Source organism: Zootoca vivipara, chromosome 6 (genome assembly GCF_965207765.1).
Source record: "Zootoca vivipara chromosome 6, rZooViv2.hap1.1, whole genome shotgun sequence".
Classification (NCBI taxonomy): Eukaryota; Metazoa; Chordata; class Lepidosauria; order Squamata; family Lacertidae; genus Zootoca; species Zootoca vivipara.
This window is the reverse complement of record NC_142589.1, coordinates 28,841,227-28,867,377: the sequence shown is the minus strand read 5'-3', so window position 1 is coordinate 28,867,377 and position 26,151 is coordinate 28,841,227. Positions and strand designations below refer to the sequence as shown.

General features: G+C 45.9%; 1 protein-coding gene across 8 annotated transcripts in view; it reads right to left on the bottom strand.

The window, feature by feature from the left end:
- Nucleotides 1-1,713: 1,713 nt before the first annotated feature.
- Nucleotides 1,714-26,151, bottom strand: part of PHKB (phosphorylase kinase regulatory subunit beta) — a 151,564-nt gene continuing 127,126 nt past the window's right edge. For all 8 annotated transcript variants that reach the window (XM_088671855.1, XM_035117351.3, XM_035117349.3 and 5 more), the window contains 5 exons: nt 18,543-18,677; nt 7,673-7,802; nt 6,564-6,671; nt 4,601-4,741; nt 1,714-2,479 (listed from right to left, as the gene is read on the bottom strand). In XM_088671855.1, coding sequence (XP_088527981.1) covers nt 2,342-2,479; nt 4,601-4,741; nt 6,564-6,671; nt 7,673-7,802; nt 18,543-18,677 — 652 coding nt within the window. In that variant the 3' untranslated portion in view covers nt 1,714-2,341. The remainder of the gene's footprint in view (nt 2,480-4,600; nt 4,742-6,563; nt 6,672-7,672; nt 7,803-18,542; nt 18,678-26,151) is intronic.

Here is a 26,151-nt window from a genome sequence, read left to right as displayed (position 1 = left end):
AATGTATTCTTAACTGAATGGAACACATCCCAACTCGATGGAAGTGCCTTTGTGAAACAGGCCATAATCCATCTTGCATTAGGAGAGCCTTTTCCATTTTTACAGCAGAAACTGCACTTCATTCCTTTCTGAATTCCAACCCACCCCTTCTAATAACGGGAGGCTTTTAAGGCAGGTTTCTATCCCGATGCAGGCCAGATAATCTCCCTAGAATGTTTTCAGATTGAAGTAGATGCGAGGCACTACAATCTCCTCAGCCCTACGATACCTGGAATTTACCTTTGGGATCAAAGTTGGATCAAAATCTAAGCATGGCTCTGTCCTCATAGAAAATACACAGAAGACGATTCGATCAAGAATGAGCCTGGCTCTGAAAATGTCCTCGCTTCAGTGGTGAAGACAGTGAAGGAGGCTCCCTGAATGCATAAGAACCATAGCTGCCAAGTTTTCCCTTTTCTCGCGAGGAAGCCTATTCAGCATAAGGGAAAATCCCTTAAAAAAAGGGATAACTTGGCAGCTATGATAAGAACTGAGCACCTCAAGCAAGGGCTGTAAACTGTGTCTGTGAATATCCTCAGCTCTAGATTCTCATTCCGTGTTTGGAATCAGTAGGTTTCAAACTGCAAGCAAGGCAGTAACTATTCCTCTTCAGGCTGTTGCTGGGGAGGAATATTCCTCCTGCATGCACAAAACTAGCACAGGCTAGAACTGTTCACCCCAACTAATTCTTTGTCTCAACTAGTTTTTCTTCTTCTTTCCACATGCAAGGTGTTCTTGGGTAGAGGGCTCATAGCTCAGGCTTTGGAGCATGTTCTTTCATAGGATCACAGGAAGCTGCCTTATACCAAGCCAGACCTTTGAGTCCATCTAGGTTAGTACTGCCTGCACTGACTGTCCAGCAGCATTTCAGGGTTTCAAGGAACAAGTACTTCCTTGTCCTACCTGGAGATGCTGGGGATTGAAGCTGGGACCTTCTGCATGCAAGAGCCCTTCTGCTCTAGTCCTTTCCCCATTTGCATGCGGAAGGTCCCAGCTTTAGTCCCCGGCATTCTGCAGTGAGATGGATCAGAGGATGGGAAGGATCTCTTTCCTGCCTAAAACTCTGGAGAGCAGCTGCCAATCAGAGGAGACAATCCTGGTCTAGTTATATGGAGTCTGACCTGGTGTAAGGGCAGATTTCTTAATTCGTACTTTCTTTTTCATGTGGAGGTGCATTCAGGCAAACAGAATGTAAGAGGCTGCCTTATACTGCAGTCCATTTAGCTGAGCAGGACTGGTAGCTCTCCAGGGGTTTACACAGAGGTCATTCCTAGATCCCTTTAACTGGATTAAGAACAGGGATTGAACCCAGGAGCTTCCAAATACAACAGATACACCTTAGTCCACTTATGTGCATGGATACAATTCTGCTTCACAGAGATGCTCTGCAGGTGGGGGTGGGCTCTGACTATAAGCTTTTTCATTCAGGGCATTTCTTCTAATATGATTTACTGTCCTCTTTGATCTAGGGGACCTTCTCTAAAGGTTAATTTAAAATCATGTCCCTTAAGGTGTCTGGACTGGGCCAAAGAAAAAAATCTGTGATGTGAAAAGATATTCCCCAACATAACAATTATTTCCCATTTTCAACTGCAGAAAACGAATGTGTTTAAGCAATTAGCACGCTAAGCAATTATTAAATGGAAGAACTGATCACAGAAACATTCTAAAGCATATATTGAACACAGTTGTTTTATTTTATCCTTGAGCTTCATTGGGAGCACTCAGATCCAAAGTCACAGTTATCTTCTTGGAGTTAGCAAGTAACTCAACTTCAAACACGGCGCTCATTTATTTTTAAAATTTATGCCTGTATTTCATCCAGTATTCATAATGAAGCCTTTCAATAATGAATTACAATACAAATGAAGGGGGAGAGCTGATAAATTTTTCAGCACACATTTAATTCACTATTACATAAATAAATTTATCACTGCAATCATTCCCAAGCAATGCTTAAACTATAAATACAAGCCCCGTTAATTTTTTCTAAAGCATCCAAAGTCTCAATCAGCACGAGCCGATTCATGCAATTGCTCTGCCGACTCGCGACCGCAGTGCTTAGGTGGAGAGTGCAGGTTGCCATTGGAGACGTAGGAAAGGAATACGGCGCTTGATTAAATGAGCTTCTCGGCTACTACAGAATCAGCTGTGTGCTTTTGCTACCCTAAGTGTCTGAGCTTTGTCACGGCGGCCATTTATAACAGGGACCCGAATGGCATCCCTTGTACAGTGAGGAATTGAACATCACATGCCAAGCAAACGAGACTGCTAAAAGATACAGCATCCTGTCCACCTGCTTTTAGCTAATAGAACAGGGGTCATCTGTGCTGGGCTTCACGTCGCCTTCCAGCAATAGATTCATCACCGCCTTTGTCAAATAGCTGCAAGTCCCTCTCTTTCCCAGCGGAGGAGTGTTGTAAAAGGGAGTCATGTCATCCTGCATAAGATAAACACAGTTTGATCTCAGTCACAACGCTGATGGGTAACAATCAGGCTCAACTGACGACAAGGAGGGAGCCACAGATGGAAAAGCAGGGTGGTGATGAAGAGTGCACTTCACACACTTGACATTCTCTGTCATGCAGTCTGATAAATATTTTGGATTCCAACCAAATAGCAAATGGGGAACTGGGAGGGAGACAGTGGGAACGAGGAAGCTTCTTAACAGCAACAGAGGCAGACCTCCCCCCCCCCAAAAAAAACCTGATATGCATTCAGTATTGTCTCAAACACTGTGAGTCAGAGATCTCATGCTGCTTCAGAACATCAGCTTTAGGCTGTGGGAAGGCAGCCGCAGATCATACCGTAGTCTTTCAGTGAGTCACCACTTCATTGGTGCCAAAGGTACAGAGCTCATCAAGCTGCAGGCTCACCTTTTGCAAGAAGCAATCGTCCCCAAGCAAGGAGATGAGCGGAGGAGGAGACATGGTCATGGTTGTGTGCCCTGTAGTGATAGTTAACCTTCCCCCTAGGCTCAATGAAGAAGCCCATGGCTTTCGAGGGCATGGATAGCACAGCAGAGCTCCTGTGGGCTACAGATGCAAGTGGCGGCAGAGGAAGGAGGGAGAAGGTGGAGCAGATGGGCAGGGATGGGACAGTGGTAGCAGGAGCAGCAGGGGAGGTGAGAACGGGGGAGGGGGAATTTGAAAAAAGAAATGTGCAAGATTGTAGGTGTCTGTTTCATCTGGCACCCATTCCATGATTATGTACTTTCACAAACACTTTGGGTGAAGCATTGGATTTCAGTCACCCGTCTGTGAACTACAGGAGTGTGGCATGAAGCTTAACTCAACTTTGCTGGTTAGGAAGAAAAGGTCTATTCTTTTCTTCCTTGCCCAACAATAAGAGCCCCTGTAGAGTATCAGGTGAGGACCAGAGAGACCCAGGTTCAAATCCCTAATTCAGAACAGAACCATGTGGTTACTCCTTGGGCCAATCAGTGTCTCTAAGCTTAGCACAGCACACAGAGCTGCTGTGGAACAAAAGTGTCTGTGGAGGAGGGAGAGGCAGGAACAACACCCTCAGCTCCTTGGAAGAATGGTGTGATAGAAACATAATAAATAAAATTGCATGTGAGAGAAACAGTTGCTTGCTCTGCCATTTAGACATGAGGCAGCCTCCTATGTAAGAATATATGGTGATATAGTTCCATGTTCTAAAATAGAGATTTGGAACCTATGACCACAGGTGCCCCATTCCTGTTCTAAAAAAACAATATGGGAAGAAGCCGCCCATCTCACACACTTGTATTTAGAAGCATGCAGAATGTCATCAATATGATGGTTTAGAAGTAACAATTTTGGAAGCTACTGTTTTACAGAAACAGAGACAATGGTTGTGTGGGCAGGTATGGATAAACCAGGAATAATTTTCAAGCGTGGATTTTGATCTGAGCCAGAGAGGGAAAGGTTTTGAGCAGGGATCCCCAAACTTCGGCCCTCCAGATGTTTTGGACTACAATTCCCATCATCCCTGACCACTGGTCCTGTTAGCTAGGGATCGTGGGAGTTGTAGGCCAAAACATCTGGAGGGCCGCAGTTTGGGGATGCCTGGTTTTGATGATGCTCACCTATTCTTTAAGATAAGCCCCTGAAGCTGATATGTGGGCCAAAGTCCAGCAAACTTTGCCAACACCTCTGGCAAAAAGAGGCTCACAGCTGTGCATGCCTGCACAAACATTATTTCTTTCCTGAGGATCTCCATAAAGAAGTTGCTAGTCATCAATCTCATACAGTAGGGGTGAGGAGAGCTATCCTAGCACAAGGTTACAGTGGAATCATTGTGAATGTGACATTGTTTAGAATTTTAATGAAATTTGCTCCTGTGAAGAGTGTGGGACACCTCACAAACCAAATGAGAAAAAAACACTGGCCTTGTGGTAACAAGAGCAAAAGAGGCATTAGGCCAGTGGTGGCCAAACTTGGCCCTCCAGGTGTTTTGGGACTACAATTCCCATCATCTTGTTAGCTAGGGATGATGGAAGTTGTAGTCCAAAAACAGCTGGAGGGCCAAGTTTGGCCACCACTGCATTAGGCTTTGGCATGAGAATTGTACTGACTTGTTTCTCAGTGCCCTTGAGCTTGTTCTGGTCCTTCTGGAAATCATGAAATGCTTCTTTCACCAGTCCGTCCAAGTCCACTTTATCCTGAAACTCTAATTCAGGGTTTCTTTCCAGAATAACGGAGACAACCATCAACAACTAAAGAATAAAATAAAAGCAAATGATTTAGACACACTACCTTCCCTTTCAAGGGCAGTTCAAAATCTGGGTAGTATCAAGCCACAAAGTAAAATGGGAAATTAGACACGACTAAAAACATACATAAAATATACACAACACAGACATTCATGGTGGAGGAATACTCAAAAGATCATTACAATAGCCCCATTCATATATTACGTACATTTAGGGTGCTCAAGCCTTGAAGAAAGAGCTGTGCATCCCTGCTCCCAACATTTGTGCGCTGAGCCTGGACATCCGAAGAAGAAGCCCTAGAAATGAGCAGCTGTTCACCCACAGCAGTTCCTCTTCATATGTCCGTGTGTTGGAGAAGAGTTAGCTTAGGCATGCAGGATTGAGGGTGGAGCCAGAAATACAACCTAGTCTTTCAATGCATGAGTACCCTACTAGTGTTTAATGTGTGAATAAAGGTAATGATCTGAAGTAGAAATAATAATAGCCAGATGTTGGATAAGAGGTGTAATTACTGGTAAAGATAGACATCCATGGATTTGAAATAGAGTGACGAAAGAAAAAGCCATTTGAAATACTTGTGGCACCTTTTCTGTTCTGCCTTCCTTCCCACTTACTCATATAAAACTCTCTGTTCCTCCCCGCCCCCAAACGTAAACTTCATGGAATGCAAATAATTTTCTTTTGACACACAGCATAATGTTTAGTCTTGTGCAGCTGACAAAGCTGAACTCATTTTTTTTTTTTGCTGTTTTCAAATAATGCAATAAACAACACTGGGTGGTGGTGGTAATCCTTAAAGATCTATTTCCTGGGAACTGAATAATCAGCAAACAGCGGTCACCATCTAGAGAACTGGTTTTGAGTGATCCCTGGAGTTTTGTGCACAACGTGCGGAACCTGAGGCTTCTTCTTTTTAACATCAGTTCTCTCCACCATCACTCCACATAAACTGCATCACAAATTGACACTCAAAAGGTAATAAATAAAACCACTGGGTGTGGAATACAGAACCAAGGAACCTGCCTCCTCCCACCGAGTCAGACCATTGGTCCCAGTACTGCCTACACCAGGGTTTCCCAAACTTGGGACTCCAGCTGTTTTTGGACTACAACTCCCATCATCCCTAGCTAGCAGGACCAGTGGTCAGGGATGATGGGAGTTGTAGTCCAAAAACAACAACCGGAGACCCAAATTTGGGAAACCCGGGTCTACACTGACAGGCGGTGACACTCCAGGATTTCAGGCAGGGGTCTTTTTCCCAAACCTCTGTAAGCACCAGGGATTGAACCTGGGATGTTCTGCATGCAGAGAAGATGCCCCATCCATGAGCTGTAGCCCTTCCCTGCTGTGCAGCACTAGGCAACTGTTAGCTACCATTCAATATATTTCTGAGGACCACTGAAAGTTGAGAAACATAGTTGTTCATCAGGAGGATAAAGCTTTCGATGACCACTGGCCATGCTGGCTATGCTGTACCTCACCTGTGTGCTCCTGGATACAAGTTGCTGGGAATCACTAATGGGTACAGTGCTGCTACACTTCATTTCTAGTTTTTGCGGTTTCTATAGGCATCTATAGACTAGATGGGCCTTTGGCCTGAGCCATCAGGGCTATTCTTACATCACCAAGACAGCTGCTATTACTTATTCTAATCATGATGTCAGGAGACTACAGGACAAGATTGAGACAAGACTGAGACAGTGTCATTTTCTTTGAAAGTCTTTCATGGCTTAAGTCCCTGAACACACTCATTCACTCGCTGCTTTTTTTTTAAATGTAAGATGAAACAACTAATTCATATCCCTCATTATTGTATGGTACAAACCTCTACAATCATTTGCCTGTATTCAGGCTGATCAATACTCTTTAACATGTCCTCAACCAGAAGGGAAAAGTTCATTTCATACATGGTCATGTCTGACAATGTTGGTTGCTGTAAAACAAACAAACAAAAGCAGATGCTTAAGTGAACTTAAATAGCAATAGCAGTCAATTTCTAGAAAGCAGAAAGCATTTGGCAAATATGTTGTTTGATAACTGAAAACAAGCACATGCCCTATTTCTTCAAGGTGGTGAGTGGGATATTTGAACCAATTATAGGTGTCATCTGCCTGGGTAAGATTAAGCTCCTTTCAGAACAAGGAATTATTTTAATGCTGCACAAGTCTGACACATCCAAGGTTCTTCTGGTATTGAAGAGCCAAGAAATCAACAATTAATTCCACTTCTCTTTGGAATTTGTAGACTGCCTTGTGCATTTATGCAAGGCTTTGCCAATTTAAAGTGCTTTGCACTACAAAACTACCAACTAGCTCACCCATACTCCCGTTTTACACATAAGGAACCAAGGCTCAGAATTGAGCCTAATTTCAGAACATGGAGCAACTTGAAAATCTTGGTCCTACCCTGTGTTTTCACAGGGAGGGATACACTACAAGGGATGAATGCATATAGGTGACGCCTCCACAATCAATAGAACTTGATTGGATAGGAACTATGTGCCCAAAGCAAGGCAGTTGGAATACATGGGACTTTGACTTGATCCAGCAGGCTCTGTTGTCCTTGTGTCTGGACTAGCATGACAGCATCCATGGGCAGGAGAGGAACTGAATTCTGGGACTCAGAGGCGCCAAGTTGCCCCCAAGATTGAGGGGGCCTGGCATGCATTGTGCGGGCAACAAGTGCTCTGGAGGAACTGGCCATTGCTCTCCAAAACATGCAGGGCTGCCTCCAGATGGAGGGGACCCAACTCCCTTTAAACAAATACTGATGGGGCCAAGGTGCCTTTGCCCCCCTAAAGTTGGCATGCCTGCTGGGACTCAAGTTACAAGCCTAGCTTCCTGACCACTGGTGAACATTTGCTTCCTCTCTGAGGAAACAAGGTAGTCATCTAATAACAAAAGTGACTTAAGAGCACCATGTGGGTGGTTTTACCTGTGGCAAAAAATTCCCTGCTACTATTAAACCGTTGGGTGTTCTCTCCAAGATTTGCCACACCCTGTCATAGAACCCACTGGGAGTTCGATTCAATGAACCATCAATCTGACGTCTGTTCAACCAGCATCTGAAAACAAAAAAAAAGAAGAAGAGGAAAAAGAAGAAAATGTGGATGAGCTCACAAAAGCAATCTGTTTCCAGATCAAAACAATGCTTGCTTTGTGGATTAATTAAACCCAGTACGAAATAAAAGCAAAAAAATCAATCCATCAATAATGCAAAACACAGCATGCTGTGCTGCATTTCTTGCTAAATGTTTCATACGGTTATTTTAATGAAAAGGACAAAAGTAGACTCTAATGAGAACAAAGCAAAATGCTCATCCTCACAGTCATGGTGTTAAAGTTTAACGTGTGCCTTATTAATAGGTCTAAAGATTTTCAAAAAGTTAAATCTCTTTAAGTGGGAAAACAAAGGAAATGAACCAAATTAATCTCTTCAGGTCACAACCAAAAGTTAATCTACTAGAGACAGTCAAAGCCTTCAAGTGAAAAAGCATCCTGGCTTTTCAGGTATTTTCACCATCTTGACACGTTTGAAAAATGTAAGCAAAGCTTGAGCCTGTAAATCATCTCAACTGTCGCCCAGTGCCCTAACATTTTAAAAAGTTATATTTCATTTAGGAAGTTACCATCATCTGTTCTCTTTTGCAACTAAAGATCCCAGGGCTCAGCCCAGCTGAGGTTAAAATAACAAGGCAATTTGGGGTGACATTAGCCCTCCCTATATCAAACTGCAACAAAACAACTGAGCTGGATCAGGGCCCACAGAAAACTTCATGTTGCTCTGCTTTAATATGTTCTACTTTTATGTACACTACACAGCTATGTTTCTCTATGTCCATGAGCTTTGCAAGAAGTGAGGCTGTCTGGAACGCTGCCTTCAGAGTGATGAAGAGCTCTGGATAATTAATTTGTTAAAGAGCAGCAGTAAATGACGATGATGTGTTTTTTAAAAAAGCTATAAGCTTTATTTAATTTTTTTAAAAAAATATTCATCCATTGCTGTGCTTGGGGGAAAGAAATCATTTGGAGCAATATAGCATTCTGCAGGCAGCAATCTGGACAAACCTCCCCTATAAGAGGATGCCCCCTCCCAACACAAATAAGCACTGGAAAGAGTGAAGCTGCTAATGTTTAAAAATATATACAAGCAAGAATATACACCATGGCCACCTCTTAATTATTTAAGGAAAGGAAGAAACAAACCTCTCCACCCCCACCCCACCCCCCAAAAAGTATGGCTTTTGGGATTTTTCCTGGCTTAGTATAGATATTACCTAATTATGGAGGATAGTGAATCCCTTTTACTTCCCCCCAAAAAGCGCTTGGACCAGTTTGTTTGCAATTGGCAAGCTTAATTCCCTCTGGAGAGGGCTCCGGAGTCCTTTGCTAAGAGGGGGGGAAGGTATAGCTATTTTTAGTTCTCCCGTAACAGGCATAGGCAGACTATGCCCTCCAGATGTTTTGGGACTACAACTCCCACAATCCCTGACCACTGGTCCTGTTAGCTAGGGTGATGGGAGTTGTAGTCCCAAAACATCTGGAGGGCAGAGTTTGCCTATGCCTGCCCCACAAGAACGAATGTTGTAAAAAACAACAACACACACCACAGAGATAGATACACAGCAAATCTTGAGGCCTGTGCACACCTTTTGGCTATCCACAAGTATCAGAATGAACAGAGAAAGTATTATACAGACTGAAAGGCATTGTTTAGGGACGTTTTTAATGTTTGATGTTTTATCGTGTTTCTAATATTCTGTTGGGAGCTGCCCAGAGTGGCTGGGGAAACCCAGTCAGATGAGCGGCATACAAGTAATAAGTTGTTGTTGTTGTTGTTGTTGTTGTTGTTAATTCTTTCTGAAACTGGCCTAAATTTTTATCAATTTTCAGAAAGTAAAAAGATATAGGAAGGACGGTAGCTTAGTGGTATAGCACATGCTTTGCATGCAGAAAGTTCAAACTCAATTCCTGACATCTCCAGGTGGTGTGAGAAAAGTTCCCCTGTCTGAAACTCTGATGGGCCACTGCCATTCTGTGCAGACAATACTGAGCTATTGGGTGGCATTTCAACTGAACCACATCTCACCATCACAGCTTTTGTAAAAGAGCTGGAACTTAGACAAATGGAGAAAACCGCACATTTCAAGGGATTCATTGGGGAAGGGAGGAGGCGTTGCAAGTATCATATTAGGAAGACTGGTTTGTGTTACTGATGTACTCATTCCTTTTCATTTTAAACCTGCCTGTGGTGAACAGGTTCATATCATGCCCCCTGCAAATCCTCAAAATGGTAGAGACAGGGAACAGCTGTCATATAACAAGTTTCCTGCAGCACTGTAAGCACTAGACCAATTTGTGACACTGCAACATCCCATAGATGAACAAACTTACAGTAGAACCTCTACTTACGACCACCTCTATTTGGGCCCGATCCAAGTTGCAACCAAGGCAAACCTGGAAGTAAATACCGGGTTTGCCACGATTCGCGCACGTGCAGAAGCAGCTTCTGCCATTTGAGTACGAGCAGAAGCGGCTGCCGCTGTCTGCACAAGTGCAGAAGTGTGCTGCTGCCGCCGAATGCGCCTGCGCACAACGGCGCTTCTACCAGTGACCCGGATTGACTTGCGGACGGACCTCCAGAACTGATTACGTCTGTAAGTAGAGGTTCCACTGTACTAGTTTTGGGGGTCTACAATACTCTGTTGTTTTTATGGCAACAGAGTAACATAGCCATCTCTCTGGAAGTTGCAATACAAGAAGGAATCCCAACTCTACGCAATCAAGGGCAGGAATCTTCTGAAAGTCTGGCTGTCACTGGGCTATAGTTGGAAAAGGAAATAAGCTAACTGGATTTTTAAATTCTGCAAAGTGCTTTTTGCCTGCTTAAGACAAGAGTATCTCCTTGGAACTGTTTTTCCCTTTGAAGAGCTCTAGGTAGCCAGAGAGAGAGAGAGAGTAACGTTGCTGATGCTGTTCAGAAGTTTGATTTCATAAAGAGATAAGCTAAGAGCTTAGGAGAACAGCTTTTCTGAGAACTCCATCTTCACACGTAGAAGGTGGCTAAGAGAAAGGAAGCAACTCATTTACCAGGTTTCTCATATTCCCCAGTTCAAAAGATAATGCTGTATTATCATTATTTGCAGAGCTTCCTGCAAAGAGAAAATTAAACACCGCCTTTTGGAGGCAAGGAAGGTGTTGATATTACATTCATGTAGGTGTGCTTGGCAGATAAGTTGCTGCTCCAAATGTTCAGAGTTATTTTAAAAGTACTGTATCACTTTGTAAAAAACACCAAATCTAAATTAGTGGTAGATGAAGTTGTCTGAAGAATAACAAGAAAATGGGTCCAGGCAAAAGTCCTGTTGAAAAGTTTGGTAATACTTTAAGAATCCCAGTTTGGGGATTCTATTTCTGTAACGATTCAGCCTTTCTTTTGTGATGGTTTTGAGTTCACAGTCCCCAACCAAGAGAGCCCCATATATATGTGCAAGTCACAAGAGCAGCAAGGGCACTTTCTGACTTTCCCAAACGGCAACAGCTTACAACCACTTTCACTCCCAATACCTAAACAAAATAAAAAAATCCTTCCAGTAGCACCTTAGAGACCAACTAAGTTTGTCATAGGTATGAGCTTTCGTGTGCATGCACACTTCTTCAGATACACTGAAACAGACATACAGGCCAAACCCTACGCCAAAGGATAAATGCACATAAATCTTACATCAGGAATCACAAGACAGAGAAACCAGTGGGAGGACATTCTATACAAGATCTCAAAGTAGCTGTTTTATTACAGAAAAATTTCAGAAACAGACTGGAAAGAGAAGTTGCTGAATTGCAACTCATTACCAAGCTTAAAACCATGGAGAGACCTGGTCTGAATAAGGACACTGGATTCTTATCTCATAATACATGATCAAGCTTTCTTTAGCACCTCAGCCATTGCTTTTTCCTGCAAGACCAATTGCAGTCATTAACAGTCGTTAACAGCCATCAACAGGTTTACCACTCCTATCAGCCAATCACCCATTCCCACCACCCTTCTGAGTAATACCCCTCCCCACCCTCTGACTATACATAAGGGTCTGGTGACTTCTGTTTCAGTGTATCTGAAGAAGTGTGCAGGCACACGAAAGCTCATACCTATGACAAACTTAGTTGGTCTCTAAGGTGCTACTGGAAGGATTTTTTTATTTTGTTTTGACTGCGTCAGACCAACACGGCTACCTACCTGTAACTAGTTCCCAATACCCAACGACAGAAGAAGAAATATGTAAAATCTCCTTGAGATGCAGCATATAGACCAAGCAAAGGCATCTTCCTCAGCATAGTACCTCAGTAAATTAGCCAAATTTCTTTCCACTAAACTTTGCTTGTTTAACAAAATGAATCTTGGCATGTTCCAGGCGTAAAGAGACTGGAGCGCCCCTGTAAAATACCAGTGGTCTTGAACCAAACAATCTGGCCTTGACACTCTGTGTTGGGAATCTGCCATTGTCATTGTGAGGGACAGGGGATATCGCGAAGTCCCTCCCCTCCTGAGTTCAAGCCCAGCACTGACCACAGGGGAAAGCAGAGGGAGCTCTGATTCCAGTGGGGAAGCAGGAAGTCGGGTCCGAGGCTCAGGCAAGGTAGCGGAGCCAGGGTCCCAGGTGGGACAGGAAGGGGCAAGTAAGGGGGGGAGACCCATCCCTCCAACGCCAGAATTACGCAGAAAGAGGAGGGGCAAGAGAATGGGGCTTCCGAGGCTTTTGTGCTGGGGAAAGACGCGCCAAAAGTCATTCGGAGGTTCTGATACCGACTGACCACATCACTCCGTGTAAATAGCAATGACTTCAGTACTGTAAATACGCAGCACCAATAAAAGAATAAAATGCAGAGCTGCGTAGCGTCGTTACTCTGAAGTAGCCTACTCCGGCCACTGTGACAGCAACCTCCGAATCTTTTTTGGGCTACTTTGGAGTTGCCGGGATGAGCGTGTCAGAGGCGGAGAAATGGCGGCAGATCGCGGAACAAGCACAGGAGGAGCTGCAGCAGCTGACTCTGCATGCACAGGGAGAATTAAAGGCAGCTAAAGAAGAGACTAAGAAGGTCCAGGAAGACCGGCTACAACTTGCGGAACAGGTGAGAGCGCTTCAGGAAAGAGAGCAGCAATTAAGGGCGGTGGCGGTAGACCTCCAAAGCAAGCTGGATGCAGAGAAAGACAAGGCGGGAGGGGCCCCCCAAGTCCAAGTGCTGCCAGGAAGGAGAGCAGGGACCCTAGTAAGCAAGTTCAATGGAGACCCGAGGGAATATCATGGCTTTGAGACTGAGATCGTGTATGCTCTTGAGCTGCACCATAATGAGTTCCCCGATGATGAGCACAGAGTAGCGTTTATTGTGGAACATCTTACCGGAGCAGCCAGGGAGTGGCTAAGACCGTTAATCGCAACCAAGAATCCTTGCATGAAAAATGTCCAACAATTTCTAGAAGGTTTGAGGACGATGTATTCGTCCGATAGTCATATGGACCAGACTAAGGAGGAACTTCATAATTTACGCCAAGGAAATATGACAGTTCGCGCATATTGGGCGGAATTCACCATGCTGGTGCACAGACTGGGGTGGGTTTTGGAGTCGCCTCCTATGCAAGCGGCGTTCTACTTGGGTTTGCACGAGGAGGTGAAGGATGAGCTCTCGAGAGGTCCAAAGCCCAGTACTATGGATCAGCTGAGCAAAGCGGCTCTGGCGGTGGGGGTGAGACAGGAATCCCGGTGGAACGACAAGCAAGCGACGCGCGCAAAGCGGGCTTGGTTCCCACGGTCGCAGGAGAAGCCACTCCCTCAACAACCCTTTCAAGCCACGCCTGGGGCCAGCCAGGACCAGGAGCCCATGCAGATTGATAGCGCGCGCGCGCGGGCTTTTCAAACCCCAGCGGCGCCAAGACGCAAGGAGGGAAGGGGCGGGAATTGCTTTCTCTGCAACTCCCCCCAGCATCTCGTCAGAGACTGCCCACATCGCAGGGAGTGGCAAGGAAAGGCGGGAACGGTGGTGCCCTCCCCCACTGACGCAGTACCACAGCAGGGAAACGGGAAAGCCTGGCTGCAGGAGACAAGGGGCAGCAGCCAGGCACAGTCAGCAGACAACAGCCCCAACCCACCCACCCGCACAGAGAGGAGCAGAGCCAGCCCACCCCTCCCAGAGCAGGAGTGGTTCTAGAAGTCACGCTAACGCTCCCAAATGGCTATCCACTGACAGTCCTAGCCTTAATTGACAGTGGTGCCTCAGCCAACTTCTTCTCGAGAAACTTTGCAGAAGAGCACCAGATCCAGCTTCTGCAGCTGGATTTTCCTCTGCACGTGGCAACCATTGACGGCAGAGAGCTGCTGGGAGGGGCCATCACACATCAAACCCCCCCCATGAGAATGACGGTGGGAAGGCACTCAGAGACACTGGCATTCAACGTCACCACCATCTCAGACCCCCCCATCGTCTTGGGTATGAGCTGGCTGGCGCGCCACGACCCCTCCATCAGTTGGCACCAGAGGTGCATCACGTTTGGGTCGGACTTTTGTCTGGAACATTGCATGCAGCACCAACCAGGGGAGGGGCCTCCGATAGCCACGGTGGCCACCATGCATGTCAAAGGGGGTGAGGCGATACCCAAGCCGTACTGGGACCTGCAGGAGGTCTTCAGCGAAGCGGAGTCCGACCACCTACCCCCGCACAGGCCTTTTGACTGCCAGATCAACCTGGTGCAAGGGGCGACGATACCCCCAGCCAAGCTGTACGCCATGTCAGACCAGGAACTGGAGGATCTGCGCGCTTTCATCGACAAGAACCTCAAGCAGGGGTTCATCAGGGAAAGCAAGGCAGCAGGGGGCAGCCCGGTCTTCTGGGTGGACAAGAAAGACACGCAACAGCGCCGTCTTGTGGTGGACTTTAGACGGCTGAATTCGGTGACAGAGCCAGTGGCTTTCCCCATGCCCAGAGTGGACGATCTCCTGACAGCGGCACGCAGGGGCAAGATTTTCACCAAGCTGGACCTACGGGGGGCGTACAACTTGATCAGGATCCGGGAAGGCGATGAATGGAAAACCACGATGTTCACGCCTCTGGGCTCTTTTGAATATCTGGTGATGCCCTTCGGTTTGCAAGGGGGCTCAGCATGCTTCCAGGCCTTCATGCACCACGTCCTGGGGTCCCTCCTCTTCAGGAAATGCTTGGTCTTCCTAGATGACATCCTTATCTATTCAAATGACCCAGTGCAGCATGTGAAAGATGTCAGGGAGGTGTTGCAGCGCCTGAAGCAGAACCACCTGTATGTGAAGCTGGAGAAGTGCAAGTTTCACACCAAAGAGGTGGACTTCCTGGGCTACAAGCTGTCAGACAAGGGGCTGGCGATGGACAAGGACAAGGTGCAGGCCATCCTGGACTGGAACAGCCCCAGGACGCGCAAAGATGCCCAACGACTACTAGGCTTCGCCAACTTCTACAGGAAGTTCATCAAGAATTTCTCTCGCGTTACGGCTCCCATCACTGACTGCCTGAGAGGCAAGCAGAAGTTCAGGTGGACACCAGAGGCGCAAGCAGCGTTCGAAAGCCTCAAGAGGGTGTTCGCCTCAGACCAGAACCTGTTCCACGTGGTTCAGGACGCGCCCCTACGCATTGAGACAGATGCTTCTGAAAAAGCTGTGGGCGCCATTTTGTTGCAACTGGACGCCAACAGGGAGTGGAGACCCTGTGCCTTCTTCTCCAGGAAGCTGACACAGCCTGAACGCAACTACACAGTGTTTGATAGGGAACTTCTCGCGATCTACGCTGCGTTCCAGCACTGGCGACACTTCCTGGTGGGCGCAAAGCACCCCATCCAGGTGTGCACAGACCACAAGAACCTGGAGTTCTGGAGAAATGCCAGGGTGCTCAACCAGCGGCAGATACGGTGGGCAGAGTTCTTCTCGAACTTCAACTTCTCCATCCACTACATCCCGGGAGAGCAGAATGTCAGGGCGGATGCCCTCTCCCGCAAGCCAGAGTACATGGAGGAGGAGGAGCCACCAGCACCCAGGCACATTTCCCCCCCGTCAGCATGGGCATGCGGAGCAGCAGTGGTGAGCGAGGCAGAACTCACAGCACTGACGGCAGCGGATGAATTTGCCAACCGCATCTTCAGAGAACTGAGAGGGGGGAGGGAGCAGGCAAAAGACTTTGCAGAACGCAGGGGGCTGCTTTTCTACAAGGGTGCACTGTACCTGCCCACCACCCAGCTGAGACGTACAGTCCTCAAGCAGATGCACGACAACCCAACGGCGGGTCATTTTGGAAGGGACAAAACCGCCCACCTAGTCATGAGACACTTCTGGTGGCCAGGGGTGCGGGAAGATGTTCGAGACTATGTACGGGGCTGTGACACCTGCCAGCGGGCAAAGGTGGTCAGAGCAGCGCCACCAGGATTGCTGGAGCCCTTAGCCACCCCACACAGGCCGTGGGAAGTGGTGTCCATGGACTTCATCACAGATCTGCCTTCTTCCAGGGGCAAGACCGCAGTGTTGGTGGTGGTGGACCTCATGTCCAAAATGTGCCACTTTATACCGTGTGCCAGGGCGGTCTCGGCAGAAGAGACAGCCAAATTGTTTGTTGACCACGTATTCCGACTGCATGGATTACCTTTAAGAGTTATTTCGGATCGTGGCCGCCAATTTGTTTCCAGGTTCTGGCGGCGGCTCATGAACCTCCTGCAGGTGGAGGTCAGCTTGTCGACAGCTAGACACCCGCAGACCAACGGACAGGCGGAGAGAGTCAACGCCATTCTGCAGCAGTACCTGAGATGCTACGTCAGCCAGCGGCAAACAGACTGGGTGGATCGACTGCCACTGGCAGAATTTGCCTACAACAATGCGGTGCACGTCTCCACAGGGGTGTCGCCCTTTAAGGCCAATTACGGGCGCGACCTCAGATCTTTCCCAGAGAGGGAGGGGGAGGAGGAGGAGGAGGGCCCACAGGCTGAGGATTGGGCAGAGGAACTGGAGACGGTGCACCAGCAGCTCAGAGAACACTTGGAGAGGGCCAAGGAAGCGTACAAAAGGGGGGCAGATCGCCACAGGCGACAAGGGGAGGTCATCAGGGTGGGGGACAAGGTTTGGTTGTCCTCGGAGGGCCTTCCCACCAGAGGGAGGTGCAAAAAGCTGGCGCCCAGAAGGCTGGGTCCCTTCACAGTCACGCAACAGGTCAACCCGGTGGCATACAGGCTGGCACTGCCAGAGGACATGAGGGTGCATCCAGTGTTTCATAGATCGCTGCTGTCGCCGTACAGGGAAAGCAGCAGGCTCCGAGACAGCGAACACACCCCCGAGGGAGGGGGGGAGAGGGGAGGCAGGGAGCAACTCAATGAAGCCACGGCCATCCTTGATTCACGGAGGGGGGTGGGGGGCCTGGAGTACCTCATGGCATGGGAGGACGCTCCGCCCTCCCAGAATGAATGGGTCCCCGCCACTCAGATACAGGAGGAATTCTTGGTGGAAGAATTTCACGCCCTCTTTCCCCACAGACCCAAGCCCTGGCACATGGAAAGGGAGGGGGAGGAGGAGGAGGCACGGGAGAGCAGCTCACCATGGCGCTGGGAGGCGGAGTTTGAGGAATCGGGAGACGAGGTATGGGTGTCACCAAGATCCACCCAGTCAGAGGCAGAAGCAGATTGGCAGCACATTTTTACCCCCACCAGCTCAGACGCCACGGACTTTTTGGGATTCCAGTCCTCCCAGGCGGAAGGGGGGGCCTCGCAGGACTGGGCGGAGGTGTTCACACCAACGGGCTCGGAAAGCACTGAGTTCCTAGGCTTCCAGTCGTCACCGACACCTGGGGGGGACCTGGGGAGGGGAGAAGGGGAGCTTGGAAGGGGGGTGGATGTGAGGGACAGGGGATATCGCGAAGTCCCTCCCCTCCTGAGTTCAAGCCCAGCACTGACCACAGGGGAAAGCAGAGGGAGCTCTGATTCCAGTGGGGAAGCAGGAAGTCGGGTCCGAGGCTCAGGCAAGGTAGCGGAGCCAGGGTCCCAGGTGGGACAGGAAGGGGCAAGTAAGGGGGGGAGACCCATCCCTCCAACGCCAGAATTACGCAGAAAGAGGAGGGGCAAGAGAATGGGGCTTCCGAGGCTTTTGTGCTGGGGAAAGACGCGCCAAAAGTCATTCGGAGGTTCTGATACCGACTGACCACATCACTCCGTGTAAATAGCAATGACTTCAGTACTGTAAATACGCAGCACCAATAAAAGAATAAAATGCAGAGCTGCGTAGCGTCGTTACTCTGAAGTAGCCTACTCCGGCCACTGTGACAGTCATCATACTGGAGTGGCATATTTACAGAACTGGCACACTTCAGGAAGACAACATGGTTGTGTCTTGAGCCTGCTGCCGATGTTTAATGACAACCCAGAGGAAAGGGGTCAGCGATCAGCAGCTAAATCCTGCTCTGACTGAAACAAACTTCTTAAGTAACTGGCCTCTGGGTTACGTTGGCTTCCTTCCCGGTGTCAAACTAGGTAAGGGAAACCCTACACACCAGATGCTGGCAGCCACTGCCAAGTGAGGTATCAAAATCTGATGAGAGAGCAAAGCTCTCTGCACAGCAATAAAGAGAGTGGATAGACTCACCGGTGTCTGTCTGCTTTTTTGGCTTCAAAATAAGATAAAATAACGTACTGTGGGGAAAGAACCATTTGCAAAGGGGAGGGGGGGAGGAAAATAAGAGAAAACACTGTTTGTGCAATCAATCAGCAAGGAATGCCAGCATGAGATGTGCTGCGAGAGAGAGAGAGAGCTCCTTACCTCCCTTGCTGCTGAGGCTGAAGAATATCCAAGAGAAGTTGCTTCACCTCACTGGGTGACAGCTGGTATAAATCCATGGGGGGCATCTCCCCTGCACGGATCTTCAGTTCATACTTCATGGCATGCACAATCCATCTGAAGAATGAAAACATCAGTTAACTCAATCTTTGTTTCTTAAAGATCCAAGAGGAAACCGGGGGGGGGGGGGCTGTGAAGCTGAAGTTTCCCCAATCAAGAAAGGTAGCAGGAGAAAATCTGATGTGGATGGAACATATTAAGGTCTACACAACCTGTAACCTGTCAAGCTGAACTTAGCCAATGTATTGCAAAGGAAACGTCAAAACAATGTAATAATAATAAAAAGCATTTGATTGTCTGTTGTTTTGAGGATTTAAAACCAACAACAATAATGACTGGATATCAATCATATTCACTCGATTTCAGTTCCTGACCAAAGATGAAAATGCAAACAATGGCAATTCCTGCCTCCTTTTCTGTGGGACTGCTCCAGCATCCCAAACTTTGAGTACCGAGGCTGTCTTCACGTGGCTGCCTGAATACAGTTGTTGAAGGATGGGTGCCAAAGGACATCCATCTATTTACGGGGGGTGGAGGGGGAGTCTGTTTATTGTGATTTGATTCTGCACTTAAGTTATTCCCAGTTTCTTTAGTTGTCCCATCAGTTTGGAAGGAGGGAAGGGCTGTGTTCTTCACCTTTCCTGCAAGTGATTGATTCATCTGGGGTGCAGGATGTGGAAGAATTTCCCAGTGCACTTTACCCAAATGCTTCCTAAGTTGCCAGTTGCTGGAGAAAGCACTCTCATAAGATGCAGTTCTTCTAGGTGATAGACAGGATTGGTTAAGGAAGCAGCTAAAGCCTTGGGTAAGTACATCAAGCCAAGCCTTCCAGTGCTGCATTTGGCAACAGTGACTGCTTTTGGTGAACAACACCTCCAGATTGTCCCCTGACACACCAGCTATTGCAGCCTCTACCCCAGCCAACCCCCCAAAACATCTACTAGCTGGTACAGAAGCCAAGAGGAACTGGTTGAAGGGTGCAATGGGTTTTTTAAAGCTAGACAGATTTCAATAACTAATCTCCAAAATGTGTCATTTTAATAGCAGCTTTTAAGCTTGTTCTCTAAGAAAAGAAAATCTTATACAAATTCTCTTGTGCCCCAAGGCACAGTTAAATGCTCTGGAAGGTCTACTCTGCGAGGGTACAGCTGAAAAGTCTGATAACATGAAATGTGGCCAGCCAGCCATCTTTTGCACAATTCTCTGAAACGCCATGAATGGCAAACAGAATGTACTGTTTACTTTGACTGCTTAATGGGCTATTCAAATTGCTTCCAAAAGCTGGCGTCTCGCCTTTAAAAGACAACACCATTTAGATGAAAATGAACTTGTCTGCTCAGTGGAGCTAATCTGGACCAAGTCACCTGACCCCGCTTTACCAAATAATCATTTAAATTAGAAGTTTTGTTTACTGTTTAATTAGCCTCAACAGACATCTTAGAAATACATTTTTTTGGGGGAAAGTATTGACATTCCGATGTGTGCGTCTGTGGCAAAATGGCTAAATGCCACTCTAGCATCAACCAAAGCGCATCTCAGGCACACATTAGCTGTGCTTTGTTACTGATTAAGATTCTGGAATTATATCAGAATAAATTGCGATTTGGGTGAGAATGGGGGAAAGCTCTCCCTTCTCTTTAAAACTTACGTTTAAAGTAAATATTTGTACCATATTTATTGCATTACAAAAGATAATAGTTAATAATGTATTTGTAGGGAAGACATAACCTGTGCTAATTGTTGCTTCTTAAATGATACAAATACTGTTTGCTTGTTAAGCCCTGAATGGCTTGAAGTGTTGCCTCCCTCCCTCCCTCCCACATTTCCATACCTATCCAGACTATAAGGTCAGATTCTGAGCCCCTTCCCTGTGTGAGGCCCTATTCAGTGGTGGCTCCCATGTTGTAGAGCACCCTCCTCAGAGAGGCTGGCCTGGCATTTACGCCATGATTTTTTTGCAGCACCAAGTGATTTATTCTCATCATTTAAATTTTACAAATGTGTTAGTACTTTTAGACATTTGCACTGCTGCTGTCCTCACCACTAGTTTTATCTACCTTTGTTATATCCCTGTTTTTTTATTTGTTTTAGATATGCTACTATGCTTTAGTCTCATATTCTTATTTTTTAAAAAAATCTATATTTTGAAGACAACTAAGAGACTATCATTTTGGGGGTAGTAGTAAATAAATGAATGAATGAAAATAAAATTTAAAAATCACATTGAACAAATTTTCACATTATGTACTAAAAAAGCAGCAGTTGCTTTAGCAAGCACCGTGATAAAGAAAAAGTGAAAGCTGGTGGAGTCCTTGGACAGAAATAGTTTAAATAGATGGGGTGCTTAACCTGAAGCCAGCTATAAAATAGGAGGGGATATACATACATTTAGAATTAATACAATAAGCCAAACATGCATTTAGAATATACAGTATATATAAAAACAGGATACCCCCGAATACACACTCAGCTCAGGAGTTTGCTTTCAGTAGCAGAACTGAGTGCTCAGTCATTTCACCTTCTAATCTGCACCTGGTTTTCCTCCAAGCTTTCTTTGCTTTCAGCAGACTAATCTTGGAGTGGGGAGGGCAGGCACCATTTCAGCTGCTGCTATTGTTAAAATTGGGAATCATAGACCCTTTTACGTCCACTACAAATCACCCAGAGATCTACCACTAGATCCCAAGTCTACCTTCTGCCTGCAACTGCTTTAACTGAGTGTCAAATCCAGCTGAGAAATGAGGGGAACCATTTGCTATAAAGAGTGTATTCAGGTTTTCAATCATATACAAAGTGCCAAATAGTGACAAGGTTATTCTTGCGGGTAGCATTAAACCTCCTCCATCTCTCTCCCCTGACACTCTTCCCACCCTCAGGCTGTCTCCTACTTATTTACTAGTAATAGCTGACTGCTCTGGAAATATTAAAAAGGACAAATCAAACACAACAATGAGAAAAGCTAATAATAAAAAGAACAGAAAGGGAAGTATCTACAGCCTGTGGGTGATTCTTGGTCAATGGCACCTCAGTCGCCAAATTACATGATCAAGGGGCACAATGAAGGCAGTTTTGGCTCCAGAGACCAGAGATGTGTCAAAGGTTAACATGCAGATCTACTGAAGTAGCAGTGTCCAACTAAGAGAAGAAGGATGCAGTGAGGAGACACCATTCCCAGCCTCAGTTGCTATTCTGGTCTCTCTCCCTCCACCGACCCCCCCCCCCCCATAGAAAGCAGCTCTGATACAACAATACTGGAGAACATTGCTTGAAGAAACAGCCTGAAGGACACACACACAGATGCTGTTAATTCACCAAGAGGTAGGTATCCAATTCACTGATGTATCCTTCACCTGCTCACATGAGATGTTCTAGCAGTGCAAAGCAGCAGATGAAAAATGGCACGTAAGGACCCCTTCCAAACCTTTAGAGCAGGCATCCCCAAACTTCAGCCCTCCAGATGTTTTGGACTACAATTCCCATGATCCCTGACCACTGGTCCTGTTAGCTAGGGATCATGGGAGTTGTAGGCCAAAACATCTGGAGGGCCGCAGTTTGGGGGTGCCTGCTTTAGAGGCATGGCCTGCAAAAACCTGACTGACAGTGCCTGAGTAGCCAACATTTGATTGGAGGAGTTTACAGTAATGAGACTGTCAGGATCTGGATCTATTTCAGCATGAAAGCCAGCACACAAATCAATAATGAGGTACCAAATCTAATCATTATCAAGCCAGAATACTATTTCTGGGAGAAGGTTAATTTTGTTCACTGGAGTGGATGATAAAGGTGAAATAAAGGAAACTGAATGTATGGAATTAACCTTAGGAGAAGCAAGGAGACTGGTTTTCTCTTTCTGATACACACACACACACACACACACACACACACACATAAAAATGGACTATTTAAATAGGCAAGATACGCTAATGAAGGCTGCAGAAAAATCTTGTTATTTGTTTACTTAGTAAGTTAAGATCCTGCCTGTCTTCCACCATGGAACTCCAGAGGGCTTCTTTCCCACCCAGGTGCTGACCAGATCTACCCCTGCTTAGCATCCTCAAGGCAGCTGTATCATGCATCTTCAGACCACCCTTGTTGATCTCTCTGAAGCTAGACTGGCTCCCTCCTTGGCCTTATATTAGATCAATACTTCAGCTACCCATTTAGTAGTTTCATTGAAATATATGCTGCCCCGAGTGTGACATACCTCTTTACAGAAGTCCCACTATCAAGTTCTAAAGAACAGAGGTGGTTAAAGTAAAATTGCAGAGGCAGTGAAACTAAAGCCCAGATGATCTCAGAATGCTCCCTGCAAACTGAAGTGTTACCTAGCCCACCACTGCATCACACTCCTAATTAACACCCAAGCAAGCACTCAGCATCTAAAAGCAGCTAAGTGGCTTGTAAAAGGGAAAGGAGTATGCCCCTTAACAGCAACTAATTAATCTGTGCAGGAGGAGGAGGAGGTACACAACCCATACAGAGTGAAACAATTTCCAGAGGGGTAGCCATCTTAATCTGTTTTAACAAAAACAACTTAAGATGCATGAAGTGTTATTATTTCCTTCTGACCTCACTGCTTATGTTTCCTGAAATCTACTCCTGCCAACTTAGCATAACGCTTCTTGCATCTGCTGAGGTGGACTCAGCTGTCCTTCATGGAGTAGCTTATGCCTTGGGGTAGCCAATATGTTGCCCTCCAGATGCTGTAGGCATCATCCCATCCTCAGGCTCGCCGGGACTGATGGGAGTTGTCGTTAACGGCATCTGGAGGTACCACAAGGGCTACCCCTGGCTTATGCCACAATGAATTTGTTAAGACTGTCCTCAAACTCTTTGAAGTTAGCTATCACAACAACAGAGGAAGTATGGAGGATTTATGCAATCTCCTACTTTTCAAAGTAGCACGGCTGGAAAAATAACCAGCAATGCCTTCAAACAACCACCTTGAGTTGTTCAAATCCACACAATCCACCTGGGCCATATTGACTTGTACTACTTCTATTTTGGTGCTGGGTAATAATGCGTGAAGGAACTCAGACCCAGCCGACATATTTTATTGAATGACGATATACAATGGAATTTGTCAACAAGATGATTTTTTAGAGAGGATGGATTACATTTTTTTAAAGAACTAGTTATAGCAGAACCAAAATATGCTTGGTTTTGTACTGGAAAGGCACAATACACCTGTTATACAAAAATTAAAAGGTGGCGGCATTTATTAAAGGACTATTTTCTTCTCCAGTAGAGAAACAACCAAAGACGTAGATTACAATTAAGAATGTAATGCATCCTGTTTTTGTTGTTAATGGGGAAGTATTTCAAAATGTAACAGTATTTAGCCTTTTATTTATATCAGGTTTAAGAGGGAAAGGTGGCATTTTAGCAAAAACTTAACTTTTTTTGGGGGGGGGTATATGTTATGGAATAAGGTAGGCACATAAACTGATTGCATGAAGTCTAAGAAAGCTTCAGCAGCGAGGTGTGGAATCAAAAGAAGAAACTGATATTGGATGGAAACAAATTTAAATTCAATCTGAGAAGGCAAAGTAGCACTAAGGCAGGGATATCCAAGGGAATAAAACATAGCATCATAAAAGCCTGGAAAAAGCCAACTTCCCTTTAAAGCTTTGTTTAGGGCCATGTAAAACGACACATCAATGTACTGCTGCAACTGGGCTGCTCACATCGTGAGCGGCTTGCTCTTTGGAGCAGTCAAGCACACAAACATCCTCCTCCAGCTTGAATGCAGAAATCTGTGGCACTGAAAGTGTTACAGCAGTAATAAATCCTGCTAGATAGCCAAAACTTAAGCTCTGAGAGGCTGAAGGAGCGGAAAAGGCAATTCACAAATCACTCAGTTGGCTTACTCCCACTGAAGCCAATGGGGAGGCACCAGTTTTTAAGCACATGTGCATTGCTTTAAGTGGCTTGTGAGTTATGGGCTCTGTATGAAATGGAACTGAGCGGAGCATCCCATTTCTAACTGCTATGGCAACTAACTTTGATCAAACGATGAAAGCCGATAGAGGAGATGCATTGTCTCAGGTTTCTGCTACCTTCAGGCAACTGGAATAGCTAGATCCACACCCCAGGTATGCCATCCATAATTTATTGCCATCTATTGTGTTGTCGGTGCTCCAGTACAGAGTTGCGACAGCTTAACAATCTAAAGTGCCATTGGGAAAAACAGCATAAGCACAACACTAGATGAGAGCATAAATTACACAGGATTTGTCACAGGGAACATCCAATGACTTAGAAAATGCCTGCCAGGTATGCTTTGAGCTTTAGCTATGAGCAAGAGGAGTTGCCTCCCTACCGCTTGGAAAATACTTTGACTGGCTGATTTGTTTTTCTCCACATAGCTCAACCTGTAGGCTCATGGTGGGTAACCAAAGCAGCAACAGAAAACTTCTGCTGAAATTGCCCCATCCTTTGCCAGCTTAGACATTAATCCTATACAGTATACAGACCATAGGTCAGTCGTAGAGAATCTATCTACTTTGCATGCAGAAAGTTCCAGGTTTAGTCCTTGGCATCTGGAGGGAAACCAACCTGAAACCTTGGAGAACTGCTGAGAACTCTGGAGAGCTGCTGCCAATCAGTGTAGGTAATACTGAGCTAGATGGAACAATAGTCTGGCTCAGTATAAGGTAGCATTCTGCATGCCTTATGCATACAGTGGCTTGCGAGCAAGTCTAACTGAACATAGCAGGAATTACTTCTGATTAGGCAAACATAGGCCAACAACAAAGATCAGCCAAAACAGATGGGACTTTACAAAGATATACAACAGGGCAAATCTGCACTGTATTTCACAACTGAGGGCTAGCTTCCCAAGATGCTTTTCTTCATGTCTGTCTCCATGTCTGAACTTGACACAGATTCTGCTGCTAAGGAGGATATAATTAGGGTTGTCATTCAATATAAGAAATTAGCCAAGTAACTGTGTGTGCTTTAGTTTATTAATCTATTGATTAAACCAGCATAAATATGCATATCAAAACAATAGCTCTATAGAAAGTTTTCAAATTGTGGCAGCAAGTATCATTTTAGAAGAGATACTCCTTGTTCTCTCACACACATGAGAAATGCTCTTTTCAATATATTAGTCAATCCAAAACTTTTTTAAAATAATAATAATAATAATGATTGAGTGACTAATTGCAATGGGACACTTAGGAGGAAGTGAGCTGTATGGCATATTGGGTCTAAGTCATTTTATTTTATTTATTTTTAAATTTATATCCTGGTCTTCCTCCCAAAGGAGCCTAGGGGGCTGCAAAAAAGAAGCAATAAAACAATAAAGAAATCTTAAAAGCAATTCCAGTATAGTAGATGCAGAATGGGAAAGATCTCAACTGAAAAGGCTGGTTGGAAGAAGACCATCTTCAGTAGGCACCCAAAAAGTCAACAGCAATGGCACCTGTGTAATATTTAAGGGGAGGGAATTATGAAGGGTAGGAGCCACTGAAGTCCTAATTCCTACACTGTGTAGAACCGACCTCCTGATAAGATGGTATCTACA